The sequence below is a fragment of the Mauremys mutica genome, chromosome 8, assembly GCF_020497125.1.
Source record: "Mauremys mutica isolate MM-2020 ecotype Southern chromosome 8, ASM2049712v1, whole genome shotgun sequence".
Lineage (NCBI taxonomy): Eukaryota > Metazoa > Chordata > Testudines > Geoemydidae > Mauremys > Mauremys mutica.
This window is the reverse complement of record NC_059079.1, coordinates 77,819,493-77,840,535: the sequence shown is the minus strand read 5'-3', so window position 1 is coordinate 77,840,535 and position 21,043 is coordinate 77,819,493. Positions and strand designations below refer to the sequence as shown.

The window sequence follows — 21,043 nt, the reverse complement described above, 5'->3', positions numbered from 1 at the left end:
ATCCGGAGCAGGCCGATTGGGTTGCTGCCAAAGTGCCGCCGCCGCTCCGAACGTGTGCCGCCCCCACAGCAGATGCACTGCCGCCCCTTTCCATTAGTTGCCACAAGCACCTGCTTCCTTCGCTGGTGCCTGGAGCCGGCCCTGCTAGGATGCATAGTCCAGGTGATCAATGATTACCAGGTAAGAACAAGAGATTGAAATAAGTTAAAGGGGACACTACTGGTTTAGTGGTAAAACAGGCACATTTTTAAAATTACAATTTTGCCCTGCAGAACACCACTTGTTTTGACTTCAACTCTTACGGTGGGGGGAGTTTGTAACCAAATCTACATGCAAGCAGGAACAGATATGGATCAGAGTTTCTCTCCTGACTGAATGTTTAAGAAAAAAAGGCAATACTTTGCAAGTTAACACAATAAAAAGGTAAAGGTTTACATATGTTCCATTTGAACACTGTATTTTTCTCTTTGGGATGCGGGGGTGTTAGTAACTTTATGATTAACCTTAAACTAACGTATAATTGAAGTTAATCCAGCAATTATTCAACTATATACCACAGACATACTGCAGACATTGATTTACTTTACGTTTTTGAGCAATGTGATCAAGTGCCAGTCTTTCAAAAATGGCATGAAATGCATCTTCCTTCAGAATGTCAAACGTAGAGAAATAATTCCAAATGGAAAAAAGTGACAGGGCCTATTATGAAAGTTCATATTAAGTTAGCATAAAAGCTAAATCTTATAAATTTATCTCTTACTGCCATCTCCTGGTGATAAACGAAATAATTATTCCCTCTAAAATAAACTGGAATATTTGCCTTTGTTATTTTATGTTCTGTAGAGCTATAGTTAACTGTTTTAGCTACTGAAATAAATTACATTTTAATAGCATGAGCTCAGCAAATGTGAAAATGTTTTATTACTAGTTCAATGTGCTTATACTATCTTGTACAGGAAAAACACTGAATAAATGCAAGTATGAATTAATTTTGAAGCCCCTTCTATGGTTGTTGTTTTCTCAATGGCACAAATATTTTAAAACTGAGCTTGAACAAACTCAGAGACTTTTCCAAAAGGAAAAAACACTGTTTTCAAAATCAGTTAAGGCTGTTAAATGCGAACAATGGACTTATCACTCAAAAACTCAAAAGCATATAAAAACCAAAAGCCTCATAGATTTTACACTGCCCACATAATCATCCAGTATAAAAACTCATCTGAGAAAACGCTATATTTAAAGTGTATCAAACTGCTAATGAATCTCATATGTAGCATGTGCATATGTAATTTATATATAGATTCTAGGACTGGAAGGGACCTCGAGAGGTCATCGAGTCCAGTCCCCTGACCTCATGGCAGGACCAAATACTGTCTAGACCATCCCTGATAGACATTTATCTAACCTACTCTTAAAATAGCTCCAGAGATGGAGATTCCACAACCTCCCTAGGCAATTTAATCCAGTGTTTAAGCACCCTGACAGGAACTTTTTCCTAATGTCCAACCTAAACCTCCCTTGCTGCAGTTTAAGCCCATTGCTTCTTGTTCTACCTTTAGAGGCTAAGATGAACAAGTTTTCTCCCTCCTCCTTATGACACCCTTTTAGATAACTGAAAACTGCTATCATGTTCCCTCTCAGTCTTCACTTTTCCAAACTAAACAAACCCAATTCTTTCAGCCTTCCTTCATAGGTCATGTTCTCTAGACCTTTAATCATTCTTGTTGCTCTTCTCTGGACCCTCTCCAATTTCTCCACATCTTTCTTGAAATGCGGTGCCCAGAACTGGACACAATACTCCAGTTGAGGCCTAACCAATGCAGAGTAGAGCGGAAGAATGACTTCTTGTGTCTTGCTCACCACACACCTGTTAATGCATCCCAGAATCATGTTTGCTTTTTTGCAACAGCATCACACTGTTGACTCATATTTAGCTTGTGGTCCACTATAACCCCTAAATCCCTTTCTTATAAGAATATAAGAATGGCCATACTGGGCCAGACCAATGGTCCATCTGGCCCGGTATCCTGTCTTCCAGCAGTGGGTACTGCCAGATGCTTCAGAGGGAATGGACAGAACAGGGCAATTTATTGAGTGATCCATCTCATCATCCAGTACCAGTTTCTAACAGTCAGAAGTTTAGAGACACTCAGAGAATGGGGTTGCGAAAGCATGTCAGGTTCTGAAAGCACATGCTTTCAGACAAGTGTATGGGGTTTAAATTTTGAGGTTAAAGATGGAATAGCATTTTGATCATAGGTAAGTTTGTTATGCAGTGATGAAATATGCATTTCCTTTTACTTTATTCGAATACATGTTTATTTATATTCATTATTTAGGTAGACATTTGTGAGGTCTTTAGACATTTCTTTCTTTTAATCACTTGGGGTTTTTAAGTGATGTCATATTTACATTATATTTAGCAATTTTAACTTTTTAAAAACAATGTTTTTGGTTTTGCAATTTCTTCTAATTGCATTTTCTTGTGAAAGCAAGACTTTTTAAAAAATAATTCAGTGATGAATAGATCATTAGATTACTAAATCAGAGTGAAGTGAGCTGATGAAACTAACAGTAGTAAGGAAACCATCTTTCCATCTCAACATCCATCTCTCCATTTTTAATGTGTCAACTTGAATGATGGAAACTCATACCTAGTTTTCAAATAATGGTGATTAAAAAAAATGAACCTTTGAAAATTGTCACTTGTAAAAGTCAGTGTCCAAAGCTACTTAACGTTTCAAATTTGGTAGAGTAATGATATTTCAATGGATAGAAAAAACAAAATCATTATAAGCTTCATAAAAAGTCTCCTTCCTGAAATTTTAAGTCTTAATCTAAAAAATGCTTAAATTATACAAAAGTTTCAACACATTCCATTTGTCAAAGAAATATAACCCTAAAAATCAGACAGCCTGATATATCTTGACTTTAGCAAAGCTTTTGATACGATCTCCCACAGCTTTCTTGCAAGCAAGTTAAAGAAGTATGGATTGGATGAATGGACTATAAGGTGAACAGAAAGCTGGCTAGATTGTTGGGCTCAATGGGTAGTGATCAATGGCTCGATGTCTAGTTGGCAGCCAGTATCAAGCGGAGCCAGTTTTGTTCAACATCTTTATTTATGACGGGATGAACTGCACCATCAGCAAGTTCACAGATGACACTAAACTGGGAGGAGAGGTAGATATGCTGGAGGGTAGGGACAGGGTCCAGAGTGACCTAGACAAATTGGAGGATTGGGCCAAAAGAACTCTGATGAGATTCAACAAGGACAAGTGCAGAGTCCTGCTCTTAGGACAGAAGAATCCCATGCACTGCTACAGGCTGGGGACTGACTGGCTAAGTGGCAGTTCTGCAGAAAAGGACCTGGGGATTACAGTGGACTAGAAGCTGGATATGAGTCAGCAGTGTGCCCTTGTTGCCAAGAAGGCCAACAGCATATTGGGCTGTATTAGTAGGAGCATTGCCAGCAGATCCAAGGAAGTGATTATTCCCCTCTATTTGGCACTGGTGAGGCCACACCTGGAGTATTGTGTCGAGTTTTGGTCCCCCTTCTACAGAAAGGATGTGGACAAATTGGAAAGAGTCCAAAGGAGGGCAATAAAAATGATTAGGGGGCTGGGGCACATGACTTAAGGAGAGGCTGAGGGAACTGGAGTTATTTAGTCTGCAGAAGAGAAGAGTGAGGGGGGATTTGATAGCCTTCAACTACCTGAAGGCGGGTTCCAAAGAGGATGGAGGTAGGCTCTTTTCAGTGGTGGCAGATGACAGAAGCAGCAGCAATGGTCTCAAGTTGAAGTGGGAGATGTCTAGGTTGGATATTAGGAAAAACTTTTTCACTAGCAGGATGGTGAAGCACTGGAATGGGTTACCTAGGGAGGTGGTGGAATCTCCATCCTTAGAGGTTTTTAAGGCCTGGCTTGACAAAGCCCTGGCTGGGATGATTTAGTTGGTGTTGGTCCTGCTTTGAACAGGGGATTGGACTAGATGACCTCCTGAGGTCTCTTCCAATCCTAATAATCTATTATTTTAAATTTTGAACTACAAAGAAAAACCAATAACCAGCCTTTTGATGGAACCTCTGGCTCCAACCTGGGCATGGGTGCACCACTAAATTGGTGTTATCTTCTGCAACATCTAAGTTTCATTTTAAACAAATAAGTTTCTAGCCATTATAGCTTAGAGAGAACTTCCATACATGGATTGTAAACTGTTGCAGTGATGTCACCCCAAGCCCACGTTTCCTATACTGCAAAATGAACACTCAGGGGATGATGCTCTTGCATACAGTGTGCAATCCTACCACCACTGAAGTCAGAGGCAAAAAACTTATTTATCTCAATAAAAGCAGGATCCAAACTATCCATAAATTTATCATTATTTTAATCCAATCATAACTTTAGACAACATGAGTTTTCATGAAGATTTGACTACACAGAGTTTGAAGGGGCAGTAACAAGTTATTTTGGAGCTAAGACACAAATGTTAGATAGTCATTTTTAAAAAAATGACTAACTTGTACTTGAAAACACAGTTGGTTAATTTTATTCAGACTTAACAAGAATTCTCTTTTGCTTGAAGAGTAGTTGTGGTATTAATTAGATCAGAACTATTTTTCAATCCAAAGTTAAAGAAGTTAAAATAAGGTGTTATAACGGAAGCTAAATCCAACCAACTACCATCTCTTCAATAGCAGAATTAAAACACTGATGCATTTTTCATGGTCCATTAATCCCCGTCAGGTGACTGACAGCACACAGCTGCAACACACCAGAGGTGTGTATTAACAGACCAATACCAATAAAACATAGTTTTGTGTCCTTTGGATCTACTATTAAACTAGATACAAATAAGAGTTTACTGATTAACGGTCACTGATGTTACAATTAAACTCAATTAACTCATATTAAGAAAAAATGCTCCTTTTTAATAAAGGGAAAAGAACTGCAGTATTTCTTTGGTGTTATCGAAACACATCAAGCTTTCGCTCTGGAAAGCCACCTGTACAGTGTAATTACTCAGAAATGGTTTTGCCCAGTATGCCTTCTTGATTCTACAATTTTCTATTTTCTTCATCATAAATGTGATGTCCACATTTACTTATATCAAATAAAACTAGAAATGTGCACTTTATCCAAATGAATTCAACAGTAACATGTCCAAAGCCTAGCTAAAATGACAACCCATTTATAAGTACACCTCTAGCCCGATATAACTGTCCTCAGGAGCCAAAAAAATCTTACTGTGTTATAGGTGAAACCGCGGAATATTGAACTTGCTTTGATCCACTGGAGTGCGCAGCCCCGCCCCCGCGGCGCTGCTTTACTGCATTATATCTGAATTCATGTTATATCGGGTTGCGTTATATCGGGGTAGAGGTGTACCTCAAACACCAAGCAGGAATCTCTCACTCAACTCATTTTAAAAAAAATATGTAGTTTAGATCCAGAATAACATCAAAAGGCTACAAATACACATTTTATACTTCATGTCTGTTTATATATTTAAAAAAAACACTTGGAACTGAAAGAAGCCATAAACTAAAATACTAGACATGCTTATTAAGGAAAATGTTATTAGTATACTTTTCAGAGAAACAAAATAATATAACATCACCCCCCTCAGAGAGTGTTCTCGTAGTTTTATATAAAACAGTGAAAAGGTACAGCTGCTGGTGATTATAGGTACCAGATGAAGAGCTGGTTTAATTTCAATAATAAATTAAAACAATTAAAATCCAGAGAGATTTCAAAGCTCAATGTGTAAATATCACTTTGTATGAAAATGAAACCCAAATGCGGGATGTCAATTCCATGCAACTGACTAAAGCTGGATATGAAACAGTAGCTTAGATCATGAGACTGCACAGATTTTTGTTATTTTAGAAACAAATTTCAAAGAACTTTGGCAGGATTTTACTTGCTCAATACAGTGTACAGCTTTTTTACATACAAAACAGCTGCAGAAGGGACCTTATTTTTCTAGGCAAAGGCAACATAAGATATTATTACAAAGGTCGAAGTTGCAAGCTGACTAAAAAAATCTGTGATTTGCATAAGAACATGCAAAGTATTGTAAAATTCATTTAACCTTTATTAATTAAGGCACAAAGGTGAAATCAATTACTCTTACAACTAAATTACCTTTTATTATGAATTAATGTCTACTAAGTACAAATAATATTTGACATACTAAAAGAAACATGGTCAGCATATTTAGAAGAATCCAAAGCTTTTCTTAATCAGTCTGAAAAGTGTAAAAGGCAAGTAACATGGTATTTGCAACAAAACTGATTTGACAGTCTCTGGCAATCACCTTTGTGAAGTAGGAAAGATTTGCCTTTAGTTTGAATGATATACCATTTTCCCTTTAATAACAGTACTTACTAACCACAACCTAACCCTGTAAGAACAAACCCTGTAGACTAAACATTCTACCACTGCTTTTTGAAAAGCATACCATAATTATCACTTTTTCCACTGAAGAGAAAGGAAGCCAGAGACCACAAACATTTTCCATTTTCCTTGCATTCGCACAGGTGTAAAATTCAGAATGGACAGTACCAAGCAAATACTACTTAAACTTCTCCCTCTGAAGTCTGAAAAAGGGAGCTTAATTCTTTCAGACAAGTTATTTTCAAAAACAGGTAATTTTTAAGAGTTATCTTTTAACATATAAATTAATACCATATTTGGCTAAAACTAACAGCTCAGAGCAAGCTGCCTGGAACTTTTATATGTGAGTTATTCATGCACTACATACTTAACTACGTTTTCCTGATATTTCTAAATTTCCATCACTGAAGCAGCAGCACCACACATCAATCTCCCTGCCCTAATCACTCTTCACAGCGAAATTCATCAAGCCTTAACACAGTTTAGTTAAGATCCAGAAAGTAAACTAGCACTTCTAGTTTAACTGCACGATCCTGTTGGACATAATGCACATCCTTCAAGAGACAAAAGGTATACTTCAGACAGATCACTCTGTGCACCTGCATACAAATGAAATTTAAGACAACCTCAAAGTACTAAAAAGCCACTCTGCATCCAGCAGGGGTTGTGACGCACCAGCCTCTTCACAACAATGAAACTACAACAAATCTTCAGTTCTACAGAAAGGTGGGTGGGAGATGGATAATCTTTTTGGATGTGTATTTTAAGCAGAACAATTACAAGTAATTATCTTTTCTTTAAAAACATTCAACAAATGACAAAGCTCTAATGATTTCTCTATGAAACCACATGCAACATCAATGAGAAACTGCAAGCAGTATGAAGTCTAAACAAAGTGTACATACCATGGTTAGTAAAAATAAAGATTTGTGTGGGAGGGAGTTGAAGTATGATTGTAGTAAATTTACTTCACATCAGAGTGGATGAAATGTATTTACATTCCCTGGATGAAAATAGATTAGATTGTTGCCATAGCTAAGACAGGCATGCAAGTATGAAAAAATATCAGCAGGAACTAATGCCACCTGAAGTGGTGTTCATAGCACTCAATAGCTTAGCATAAAGTTGGAGCCTGAAGCTCACTGAAAGTTTGTCACTGTATCACCTGGAAAAATGGTATTCCATGTCCAAAAACTGAGTTCACAAGCACAATGGCCGAAATGTTGCTTCTATAAACTTTGTAAAGATTCCATCATCCCATTACAGATGGGTTTGTTTAGATTTTTTAATTAATTAAACCTTTCGATATATTCATGCAAGGATAAGAGAGGACACTCAGTGAAGGATGCAGTGTAGTTGTAGCAGTGTCAGTCTCAGGATATGAGCCACACACGATGGGTGAGGTAATATCTTTTATTGGATCAACTTCTGACAGAGACCTGAAGAAGAGCTCTGTGTGACTCAAAAGCTTCTCTTTCTCTCACCAATAGAAGTTGATCCAATAAAAGATATTACCTCACTCAGTGAAGCAATCTAACAGGATAGGAGGTGAGGAATGTATTCAAGCAGTTTATTGGGGGCATGTAAAGTTATCCATTCATTTCCACTCGAATGTGTACATTCCACTTATAGACACCTGTGCAGCAAGAACTCAAGATATCTCAGAAACAAGCCTATCAGCTTTTAGTCTCTCGGAAGCCATGCCAATAGGGAGAGCAATTCCAGGCTGGAATGTAGAAAAGTTCCCCAGTTCTGTGAGATCAAATATGGCTACACATGCATCTTGGTCAGCAGGAGACTAATGAGACTGCAGAACCCTTGTCTTCTGCTCAGCTTAGTCAGGACTCTTAAAACTAGAAGTAATGAAGCAAATGCATATGAGCTTCCCTCCCCAGTGGATAGAGGTGTTTCTTGTCACTGCAGGACACCTGTAGTGTGTCCCCCATGTGACAATATGGCTCATTTATGAAACATAAAAAGTAGTTTCATGGGGGTTTATGCAATATCTCCTTCCTCTATGGATACTTCCTCGTAAAATGAAAAAATAGGGAAAAAGTTAAATACTAATTTGAATGTTATTTTTGCTAGCGTTCCCCCGCCACTCTTTCAAAGCAAGTTCTGTGAACTATCTGAGCCACCATCTGACCCCTACTGATCTTTCAGTAGCGGTTTGTCAACCAGTCGCCAATTTGTAGATAAGAAAGTGAGTTAAATTCGGAATACTGAGCAGCTCCCAATTAAGAGACTAAAATGGCCACAATGCTGCTTGGCTCCTTAGGGCGAGGGGGCAGTTTAAAACTGCCACTTTCAATCTCTCATTCCTCCAACTCCAGCCACTCACTTCCCCACACATCTTTTCATCTCTATCCATTGAGGGTGAATTATCTTTTATAAATCACAACTGAGTTTTAAGAATTACAAATATTGTAATTCAGCAGTGCAGGTCATGGCCTGCAATCTCTTCCATGCTTTTACCCATTAAAATACTAAAGGATGATTTGTGGAAAGTACGGTAATCCAGATTAGGACACAATGTATTTGTTTAAAAACTCAAAAATTGCTTTAGTTTCTTCAGTATTATTTTCTATTTTTCCAATCTTGATCAGAGAGGATGCAGCTAAGGAAGGGATGGGCAAACTACAGCCCAGGGGCCGCATCCGGCCCTTGAGCTCTTGCCAGGGAGCAGGGTCGGGGGCTTGCCCCGCTCCACGCGGCTCCTAGAAGCAATGGCATGTCTCCACTCCGGCTCCTACGGATAGGGGCAGTCAGGGGGCTCAGAACACTGCCCTCTCCCTCCCCCCCAAATGCCACCCCTGAAGCTCCCATTGGCCAGGAACTGCAGCCAATGGGAGCTGCAGGGGCAACACCTGCGGATGGAGCTGCGCGCAGAGCTGCCTGGCCTCGCCACTGCATAGGAGCCGGAGGGGAGACATGCCGCTGCTTCTGGGAGATGCTTGAGGTAAGCGCCGCCCGGAGCCTGCACCCCTGACCCAATCCTGCGCCCCAACCCCCTACCCCAGCCCTGATCCCCCTCCTGCCCTCCGAACCCCTTGGTCCCAGCCCGGAGCACCCTCATCCCCAGCCCCACCCCAGAGTCCGCACCCTAGCTGGAGCCCTCACCCCCTCCTGCACCCCAACCCCCAATTTTGTGATCATTCATGGCCCGCCATACAATTTCCATACCCAGATGTAGCCCTCGGGCCAAAAAGTTTGCCCATCCCTGAGCTAAGGAGCTACTGAGACCTGCTCACAGCCCGTGATAACCAAACAGTTAACATCCCTTGAGAGAGAACAAGCAACTCTGGTTTACTGAAAAGGAGATTTCAAACAGGGCTATTTTTAACATTTTATTTTTAAAGAGAATCACCTTTTCAGTCAAAACCAAAGGGTAGTTTGAGCTTTCCCACCAGTTTTACTTTGCGCAATTGGCACCTACTTCCCATTTAGTAACATTCAGTTCCGGATGACTAAAACTTAGTCTTTACGATAAGCATTTTGTAAACCCTGCCAAAAATCCCAAAAAAGTTACTGTACTGTAAGGGCTTATACAGTGTTTCAGTTCAAGAACACCTGAGCAGAAAAGGGAGGAAAAGCAGTTGTAGATAAAAAATTGAGAGGGTAGACTGATCACAAGTTTAGGTAGCCTCTGCAGTTAGCAGCTGCAGAATTTTTAATATGCCTTCTTAAACCTCTCCCCACTTCAGTTTAACATTTTTGCATTTGCCCATTAAATATAATGGATATAGTGATACATAAGCAAGGAGGTGCCAACTGTACATCACTGTGACTTGTAGCATGGCTCAGATTTCAAACAGGCACAAACAGCCAACTGAAATCATAGAACTGGAAGGGACCTTGAGAGGTCATCTAATCCAGTCCCCTGCACTCATGGCAGGACTAAGTATTTTCTAGACCATCCCTGACAGGTGTATGTCTAACCTGCTCTTAAAAATCTCCAATGATGGAGATTCCACAACCTTGCTAGGCAATCTGTTCCAGTGCTTAACCACCCTGACAGTTAGGAAAAGCTTCCGAACATCCAACCTAAACGTCCCTTGCTGTAATTTAAACCCATTGCTTTTTGTCCTATCCTCAGAAGTTAGGAAGAACAATTTTTCTCCCTCCTCCTTGTAACAACCTTTTATGTACTTGAAAACTGATGTCCCCTTTGTTTTTCAGACTAAATGTATATGCCTAGTGATTTTCTAATGGCAGTTGGAGCACAATGAATTTCTACATTCTGTTGCTGGACTGATGCAAGATGTCTCCTTGAGCCAATAGCTTTAGAATTTTGAACCTGGAGAATTTCTAACTTGGTCACATCCAAGAGCGGGGATAGGTTATGATGGGTATCTTTACAGAAAACAAATACTGAGTGACAAGTAGAGGTAAAAACCCTTTGGGGGACTCTGAAAATATATCCATATGTAACATGAACCACCAAATGTTCCTTATCCTTATTTGTAATATGTCTGGTAACCGTTCTAGTATAGATGTGTTTTTCAAATGATTAAATCAGAGCCCAAAAACATTTGGCACAGAGGTTAAATTATTGTGCATCTTTGTTTAGCTTATTCTCATCTCTCCACAGCAGCAACGTTTTTTCTGGATGCAAAGAATGTTTCTATAAGCAGACCATTCCACTCAACATGAACGGTCAGTTCCATCTTAGGCCCTAATTTTGTTAAATGTATTCATTTTAATCGAAATCCTAGTGCAAGAAAACCTTCCCTTACAAACATGGATGAGACAAGAGTGCACACTTGCCCTTTCTGATATGCTTAATTTTCAGTGAGCCTTTTGCTACAGCTCTTCCAGAGATTCAAGGTTTACAAAAGATGATGTGCACCGCAACGTGTGTTCTGAAGATGTGAACATGCACATCACAGACCCAGAATAATTTTAATACTTATTTCAAGCCACTCACTCCTTATACTCTGGTATCTAGGTACAAGAGAAATTGTAATAAATTTCAAGTAATTTCTCTAAATCCCTTATGCAATTCTGCCATTTTTAATCCATTTCCTGTACAACTGAAACCAAAATGGCAATTGTTTGCAATTGATCTGATTAACTTCTATTATGAAAGTCATTCATAAGTGTTTAGAAAGACTAAAAGTTTCAAAGAGGTTTGAACTTAGTTTGACTAGTTTGGGTAAATTTCTGATTTTTAGTCTACTACAAATTGCAAAAAGTTAAAGACTTAAATTGACACGCATTCAGTATAGTAACTTCCTATTTTAAAATAATTATAGAAATAAAGGAATTAACGTCTTTAATTCCATTAGAATTTATCTGTCTCCAAGAATGAGGATAAAAATAAAATTTGTTTTAAAGGAAAAGTAACATCATACAATATATGCCCTAGCATTGAACAATGCCATACAAGTTTATATCTTGCAGAAAGTGTTAAAATGGTTAGAATCAATAGCTTTCACATACCACAGGTTCAGGCATGGCAAGATCTCATAATTGCAGCTCTCTAAGCCAACATTCTTACCTCTAACTATAAAGCATAAGGAATAGCAATGTAAAATGTTACAACGGGAACATTGCATAAAGAAGAATCTATATTTTAACATTCACAGACTAATTAGCATATACGCCCTGATCCTGCAAGTTACAATGCACAAAACAAACCCTTGCGCTCCACATGTTCCACAATTTCAGTGGAGATCTTTTTGGATGTAGGGATCTGCTCACAACTGAAATCTGCAGGATTGGGGCTCTAATAAGCAAAAATTGGTCAATTTTAAAATGTCAAGTTGTTCTGAATGAATGAGTGGTTAAGAATCTTCACACAGTGATGGGACAATAAAGTATGTTTGCACAGATGCCAGACAAATACTATATACACCTAGTACACAATTTTTAAAATATCTCCGGAAGAGCTAGGTAAAATAAAAATCACAATGCTAGGCATTTTCACAATACATAAGAGTAAAATAAACCTGAGTTTAAGTCATGAAATTTAAAAAAAAATCCTTTCATTAGCTAGTAAAAACCCTTTACATATAGAGAATACATTTCTACATGACAAAGTTAAAACCGTCCTAAAAATTTAGGACCAGCTTTTTAAAGGTATTTAGGTATGGTGCCTAAATATCATTAATAGCCAGATCTTTAATGATTCATGTTGTGGATTATGTCAAACCTGTCTTTTACAAAGCTAGAGGATGCCAACATTTGTGTCAATAAATCTGGGGTGGGTATTCTCTATCATCATCTATGCCACCTCCATTAGATTGCTCTAAGTGGAGGATTTCCGCTCTGCCTCCATATATATTTAGTATAAAAGCATTTCTTCTAGTATTCCCCAATATTTATTCTGATATCCTTTCAAAAAGGAAAGTTTGCTAGATTAAAAAGATAGTGTTTTCCCGTGCATGACAAAGCACACTTTGTATAAGAAGCTTATAGTGAATGCAATATACAAAAATGATTTGACAGGATGAAAGGAATGCCAAATTCAAGGTCAAGAAGGAAAACAACCCTATTTTTTCCCAATAAAGCTTTCAGTTTTTATGCTGTATCTAAAAATAAATACATAAAAAATAAGATTTTCTCCAATCACACTAAAAAAAAGCTAAACCCTAGGACAAGCCCAATTAATACCGTATCATAAAGCTGCTTCATTCAATGTCACGTCTGCATTACAGCGGTCAGAAACATCAACAATCATTTTTTGAACAAAAGAGCAACCATGCAAAGCTGATCAGTGTGTGTGTGTGTGTGTGTGTGTGTGTGTGTGTGTGTGTGTGTGTGTGTGTGTGTGTGTGTGTGTGTGTGTGTGTGTGTGTGTGGAGATACTGAACTCCTTAGAGGAATGTTATCTTCAAACAGGACTTGAAGTTAGCATTTTATTAACATTTTTTAATGTAATTGCCACCTTATTTTCTGAAAATGTCAAGCATTTTCCAACAGAAGTCTGAATCCAAAATGTACATTAATTTTCATGCTCACCTGGTCAATATTTGCCTGATAGGAAGATTATTTTTTTTAAGTACATTGTTTTATTGACAATAAAAGCTGCTGGCAGCAAACATTTTAAATCGTCTTAATACAATCCAACAAACTAACTTACAGGATAACTTTGGCTGCAACTGACCAGAAAACATAAGCATTGGCCTTGGTATGCCATTTTTTGAAAGGTAGGGGGAAATGAGCAAAAGAAAGTCAAATACTGGAAGACATATTTTAACATATTTTATATAAAAAATATAAATGTGTATATGTAAATATGAGGACTTATACGACTCTTATATGAATAAGTGATCTGGATCATTACAAATCTTGGTAATAGGTATCTAGATTCCACACTGAAGTTCAAAATAAAGCAGCTGCAAACTCAAACTTGTGTTAAAAAATCCACTTTCTTAACTGAAGACCACACTGTATAAATGCCTTGACCAGGCAGGCCTGATTTTTAAGTTGCACACTTTTAAAATATCTCTCAGGAAAATATAAAGCAGATATCCAGAGGCGACGGGCCGAAGATCTATAGTATCTAAAAGCCGAGCGGGGTCATTTCTGCAGAAAAAGCTAGGAAGTTCACTAGAAAGAAGCAACCCACAATTAAATCAGATTGAAAAATCTTATATAAAGCTAACTTCTCATAATATTGATCTCATCTTTCTCCCTTCCCTTCATATTCTACCCTTTTTCCTTCTGTATTTTTTTCTTGTCCAGTTTTTTAATTTCCCTTTTTCCCCTTCACTCTCACTTTGTCCGCAATCGCTAAAGCCCAGACCCTCACCTGGCCTGTTGGAATGGCATCAGCTTTAAATATGAGCTGGCACCTCTGGGACAAGTAGAAAATTCTCTCTGCCCAGTGAAAAAAAATGTAGGCAACAGCAGAGGGAAACTGACATGTACCTGGTTGATTTCACTGCTTTGCTCCTCATTTGTAAAACGGGGATACTACTTGCTTTTTCATCCCTTTGTTTGTCTTATCTCAAGACTGCAAATGATTTAGGACAGGGACTGTTTCTTACTGCTGTGTATGTACAATGGGGCACCACTCTCAAATGGGACTGTTAGCCACTACTGTAATACAAACCACCACCACTTTGGTAGTGAACCCTTATATGAAGATTTGAAATAAGAGAATTATGTATAAGTAACTAAGTAAAATACCGACATGAATGTTTATAATCAAAACTAGATTCCATCTCATAATACATCATTGGCTCCTAGCGTCTTTTCTCATCTCCTTTCCTTTCAGTTTCTACGCTGTCCCTTACTAAGTTTTCAGGTTTCCCAGAGGTGCTGAGGTCTTAACAATATCCTGCATGCCTAGAGGGAAGCAGTTACAATTTTAGTTGGTAAAAGGATAGACAGAAGGAAAACAAGAATAGTGCTGCTTGAGTTCTTATGGTCATCCAGCTCTGACAGATTCGCCCCCTCAGCACTGCATCAATTCAATCAGCTGCCTGTCACTATCAGAGTTTCTCAGTAGCTGAGGCCTGTTTGATTCAAACATCAGAAATCATGGTGTGTTGTGCTGGTGTCATCTGACAAATAATAAGTACAATGATGTGCATAACAATCTGGTATTCTAGCTATTGTTTCGACAACTGATCAATGCAGAGGACAGAACAACAGATGGTCAAAGCAAACAAGGGAGAGAGAATATACCAATACGGGAAGACAGGAGAATGTGAAAGGCTAGGAAGGGAGCAAGATTACAAAGAAAGAAAACTGACACCTATTAGGTAGAGCAACTCCTAATCTTATACTAACAGAGCATTTGAAGCAAATTTCTTTGACTGACTCGTGTCACTTTCATCATAACAGCCTGGATTTAAATTAGCAGGCTTTTCCAATGGCTGAGTAGACCAGGTTCTGGACAGTGTCTCAATGTTTCATTAACTACTGTTAAACACCATCAACTATTAGGGACCCCTCCATCAGGTGGTTTCTTGAATTCCTAAAAGACAAGTGGTTTTTCTCATATCCAACATATCCTGCAGTGGTTCTATTGTATCTACTTTATTATGATTATTATTATTATAAATCACCACATGCTGAATTCATTTTTTTTTTAAAAAGGGTATCTGCCTCTCACTATCAGAAATCAGAACAAACTCCAGGAAACCAACTCCTTGTTGCTCTTGCTCAGGCAACTGAAATTTAAGTTGCCTGCCAAGCAGAGAAAAGTCTAAAACTAGAGGGATTATATGCACCTGGAACAGTAGTGCTCCATCCTCTTTGTGGACTTGCATAAAGTATGCACAGGTATGAACAGTCTGCTAATATACAAGATACTGAAGAAAGAACCAAGCTTGAACTGTATACAAATTTTACAATTAATTTTTTTTTTATTAAGTTAGTAGCAAGAAAGCCCAGATGTCTAGACTAGTTTATCAAAACAGACAGATTTAAGATTTCAGGTCACTTTTAAAAAATATGTGAGAAACCTAGGACAAAACAAAAAATGCAGTATAGGCTTCACAAATCAAAGCCATGAAGGCTAATTGTATTTTCTACATTAGAGGGTTTGGTATGGAAAAGAAATCTAGGATGAAGTTTGCAATTGAGAAGCAACTTTTACAATAATTCAGATCCAAGTAAAACACAGACTGCTGTTTAAAACATACTAGTTAAACTGTATTTATGTGGAACAATACTGGCATCCAGTGGCCAGTTCAATTAATCACAGAAATGGCGGACAAGTTATTCTAGTATAATAAAAATATGGTGGCTGTCCAGAAAAATGTACACTATTTATAATCTACATTTATCTATAGCAAAATATACACTTATCTCCCAATTCTTATAGATATGTTTGTTACCTGGTAAAGCAGTGATGAAGTCCCGTTGTAACATGGGCTTCAAATAAGAGTTAATATGTCCATGCTGATAGTGACACATTCGTGAAATAAGGTGTTCCACAAATTCAACCTGATCTGATTCAGACCACTGGTCAAAATATTTAATACACAAGTCTTTTTCCTTTTCGTAGTTTCCTTCCGATGGTCGCTTCCTTGAGACTATCACGGATGAAGTTCCATTACTTATCTATTTTTAGAAAAGATAAAATAGTTAATACTTAAATATCAGCATGCATAGTCAGGTAAGAGTAATCTGAACTCTGAAAGGGGGCTGAGAATGCAAGGAAGTGCATCTTAGCAGAATTAAATTTTAAAGTCTATAATAAAAGCGATCATCTATGCAAAAAGATTAACTTGGACATTCTGCTTTCATAGATGAGATTAATGAAATTTGTTTTTTTCTTATATAATTATAAATGATCAATTACACTGAAAAACTAAAAATCTCTTCAGTATTTCTTTAAATAATTGTAAATTGGAAGTGCTCATTCAACATAGGGGAAAGGCTCTTATTCACATCATTACTTTCTACTGCTGTATTCCTTCCACAACTTCCATTGGTTTCGATGGATGTAATTATACAACACAAATTGGGGAAAAAGACATGAAGTGCCGATAATATTTAGAAATATAAAATTAAAAGTTGCACTGCCCGTTTCTTACCCCATCATTGAAAACTGACAGGAATTTGTAAATTATAGATCCTTTCCTTAACGACAGTCCACTCCTGCCATCTGAGGGTGTGCAAATGCCAACACCTAGGACCATTAAACAGGACCTTGGTTTTTAATTTTCCACTTGGGTGCTGGAAGAGCTCCCGCCATGGATGACACACCACTACAGAATACAGATGTTAAATATTTCACTCAAGAGTAGAAGAAAGAGTTCAAGGCCATACTGCCTACTTCCATAATACTTCTTGATACCAAACATTCTCAATATTTGGTAAGAATTTCTAACCATCACTGTGCATACACCGCCACCTAGTGTTTGAATCACATAATAAGCACTATTATAGGATGACAAGACATCCTGGAGTTTAGGCAGGAAGAGTGATAGCAAGGAACAGGACAGCTCCACTAGGAACAATAGTATATTGACATCAGGCTAAGCTTCACTTGTATCCTGAAAATGTGAGACTAGAGCTTCCAGATCTAAAACAGTTATGCATTAATCCACTATGCTATATGCAGTCAAGTATCAGAGGGGTAGCCGTGTTAGTCTGGTTCTGTAGAAGCAGCAAAGAATCCTGTGGCACCTTATAGACTAACAGATGTTTTTTCTTCAGACTTGCATCTGAAGAAGTGGGTATTCACCCACGATAGCTCATGCTGCAAAACGTCTGTTAGTCTATAAGGTGCCACAGGATTCTTTGCTGCTTATGCTATATGCAGACACTTAGGCCTTGTATACACTGCCAATTACAGCACTGAAACTTTCTTCACTCAGGGGTGTGAAAAAACACCCCCCTGAGCAATGCAAGTTTCAGTACTGTAAAGTGGCAGTGTAGATAGTGCTACAGCGCTGTGAGCCATGCTCCCAGCACTGGTAGCTATTCCCCCACTTGCAGAGGTGGTTTTATTACAGCGCTGGGAAAGCTGTCTCCTGGCACTGGAGCCGCGACAGCCACATTAAAGCACTGCCACAGCTGAACTTTAACATCGACTGTTTAGACATACCCTCAGATGTGCAAATTGATCCACAGAGCATTTCAAGGTATGTCTGCAGAGTTTGTAGGAAAAGAAGTGATACTTACTGCTAATTTCAGTTTGCTCCAGGATTCCTTAAGTTTCCAAAAGCCTCTTGAAACTAAAGAATAAATACCACTTAAACCAGCAGAGTGGTTGTTTCATGCCTTTCTTTGCTGGGTGTTGCTCTGGTGTACCAAGCTGAGCAAACCTCAAATTTGCAAGATACCAAAATTGCACAGGTAGTAAATATAAGGGAAGAAAGAACTAAACAAGTAAGGGGTTGCTTGTAGCCCCAAATGCTTTCAGGCAAGATTTGATACAAACATGGCTACAAACACCACCCAGAAAGGGAAAATAAAGAGAACAGAATTAAATCACGTAACCAAGCAGCCGCACATATCACATTTTCTTCCTCTTCCCTTTACTTTTTCCACAGAAAAAAGTGTAAAGTTTCTGCACATGTGGTGTGCGACCAGGTCTAAAAGGTTACGGTTTGAGCAGCAATGTCTCAAGAAGCATTTGTTACTCACATTCCGTATTTTATTCATCTACCTCTTCTTTATACATGACAATAGTTACACACCACACCATCTTTTGAATTATTCCTCTTATATAGGGAGTAAAGTTCATAGCTAGGGAGATGACCATTTAAATATAAAAACATAGCACACAAGGAGAAGTTGCCCTATAATCTGTTTTTTTGTTGTTTTTTTTTTAAAGGACAAGATTTTATGGACAGGCAATTTTGACTGTTTATTTTGCTCTGAAATAAATCCATAGATTTACGGATTGCTGGTCTCTCGGGTCAAGAGACTTCCTCCTTGTTTTAAAGTCAACTCTAGTCTGAGCCGCATTCCATATAGCAGATTGAACTTCTCAGGAGAGATGACTGAGTACTATCTGCCAATAACTGATCAAATTAAATCCAGAGTCAGGAAGGAACTGTGTTTCAGAGCATAAAGGCAGTAAGCTTGGAATACACATTCACCTTCCTCTAGAGAACAATATCTGTTATGCATATTTCACCACAGTCCGTTTTCCTGCAGTGGCAGGGCAGTACTAGACCTTGTTCTTTCCATTTATGGCCATTGCATTGTGTCTCTATTTTATGAATTTGTACTGTAACATGTTTTGATGCTGAAATTGTCTCATGTCAAGGTAGAGTGAAGAAAGTTTTAAAAATTTGGAAAGAACAAGTCATGTATAAATTGTCCATCACTGTCATTTTCTACCTGAGGACTCTACTCTGAGCTAAATAAATGATGGCATCAAGTCTACTATACATAAGCGGGACATTCAATTTGCAGGCGAAAGCTTTCTCAAAGGCAGAAATTTTGAAAATAATGCCAACTATCTATATATCATTTACTGCCTTCCCTTGGGCACCTCAGTCATACCTGCCATAGGGTATTTTTCTTTGGAGATTCATCTTCATTCTGATCCTCCATTACTGATGTGTTCTAGGAAAAAAAAGCAGAAATATTATTTGAATTTTCCTCTGCATGTGTTTAAATTGTGGCAATTCCATGCCTGTGCAAACATTTTGAAAAGCACATCCAAAAAGATAAAACCTTATTTTCCTATCGAACATTACAAGAGATTTCTAGTCACATAAAATCTAGATACCATAAATGTTAAGATTTTCAATGAACTAGAGTATGTTCACTGATTCCATTCACAGTAAAGATAATTCAATTTCTGACCCCTCTTCAATTTCCATCAACAGGCTCTTATCCAGCCTTTCTAATGATCATCTCAATGGGAAATAAATCCATTAATGAATTAGAATTAAACTCCCTCAGGTGAACAGGAAAATTGCTGAAGTGATTAAACAAGCAGCTTCTGATGTGAAGTCAAAATACATACATCTAGGGTGAAAAAAACAGTCAGTACGCCCTCTTATACATGTAATAGGATCATATATTAGACATAAAATACCTAACAGGTCATCCAGCCCACTAAGTCAGTGCAGGATTGTTCTCTACAGACTATTTTGTAGCTGATTGCCATTTACAGTTCTTAATGTCCCAAGAGATTTGGCAGCTGCCATTTCCCTTTACTTCTATTTTCCTTTCAAGAATTCTGATATCTTTTTCCCTTCCATCTTTACCAGTATGTATCTCGCTTCAAAACTTCTTTCCCTTTTCACTTTCTCCTGTTTTCTTCCCTTCCATTTTTTTTTTAATGGAAAACCAGACATCGGCCTCCCTTAACATCCATCCTCCATTCTCCCCTCGAGCTTTCTTTTTCCTTCAGTTCACACCTTCTTTTCTCCACTACCTGCCTACATTCACTCACTTGATTCTGCCACTAAAACTGAAACAGTCATGCATTCTCTCCACCAATCACACTCATGAATCCCAACTTACTCAATGCTTCCCCTCATACCTTTGCAATCACTATTCACTGGACTCACCCTACACACTCATTCCCTCTCCTCCCCACCCCTCCATCACTCAGACCTATAAGAAATTGGCCAATTGATAATGGATTGGTAAAGGGGCTGTCAGGGAAAGCTGTGTATTTTTTTAAAATGAAAATTACAGATATTTATACAGATGTGTATATTTTCATGTTATCCCTCTTTCCTTCTCCTTTATATATCACTTGTTCTGGGGGAAAAAGTGGAATTAAGATGAGTCTTGTATCCACTTTTGCTTGTATATTTTATCCTGCTTCCCTGCCTCTTTTTTGGGGGGCGGGAGGGGTGGCACTCTCCATTATGAGCTCTCTCTGATAGAAACTGTACACACAACTGCTTAGGAGCCACTCCCCCTTCCAGGGTACTAGCTGTGTTCTGAACTCACATTTACCACCCTTCTCTCCTCCTCCACACAGTTTTTGTCATGTGATAATAGTGAATCACAGAAAGCAGCTTTATTTCAAAAGAGGAAGCTTATTAGAAAAATAAAACAGCATTACCCATAAAGCTACACTCACTGACCCCCCTTTTAACTGTAGAACTTCCCTCTAAAACTTATTTGAGTCCCTCCTGACTGGCTTCCTGTTACAGAGAAATGGCACATCACATTTGAAGAATTACATTGTGAAAGTTCTGCACATTGCCAGCAAGAGGAATATGCCTGGAAGAAAAAAAAGCAAACTCATCTGCTTCTGATGT

At 38.3% G+C, this 21,043-nt stretch overlaps 1 protein-coding gene across 8 annotated transcripts in view; it reads right to left on the bottom strand.

Annotated features, from left to right (window-relative positions):
• The window catches only part of FBXW11 (F-box and WD repeat domain containing 11), a 168,370-nt gene that overhangs the window by 41,672 nt on the left and 105,655 nt on the right, over nt 1-21,043 (bottom strand). For all 8 annotated transcript variants that reach the window (XM_045027667.1, XM_045027668.1, XM_045027674.1 and 5 more), the window contains 2 exons: nt 19,320-19,382; nt 16,193-16,418 (listed from right to left, as the gene is read on the bottom strand). In XM_045027667.1, coding sequence (XP_044883602.1) covers nt 16,193-16,418; nt 19,320-19,382 — 289 coding nt within the window. The remainder of the gene's footprint in view (nt 1-16,192; nt 16,419-19,319; nt 19,383-21,043) is intronic.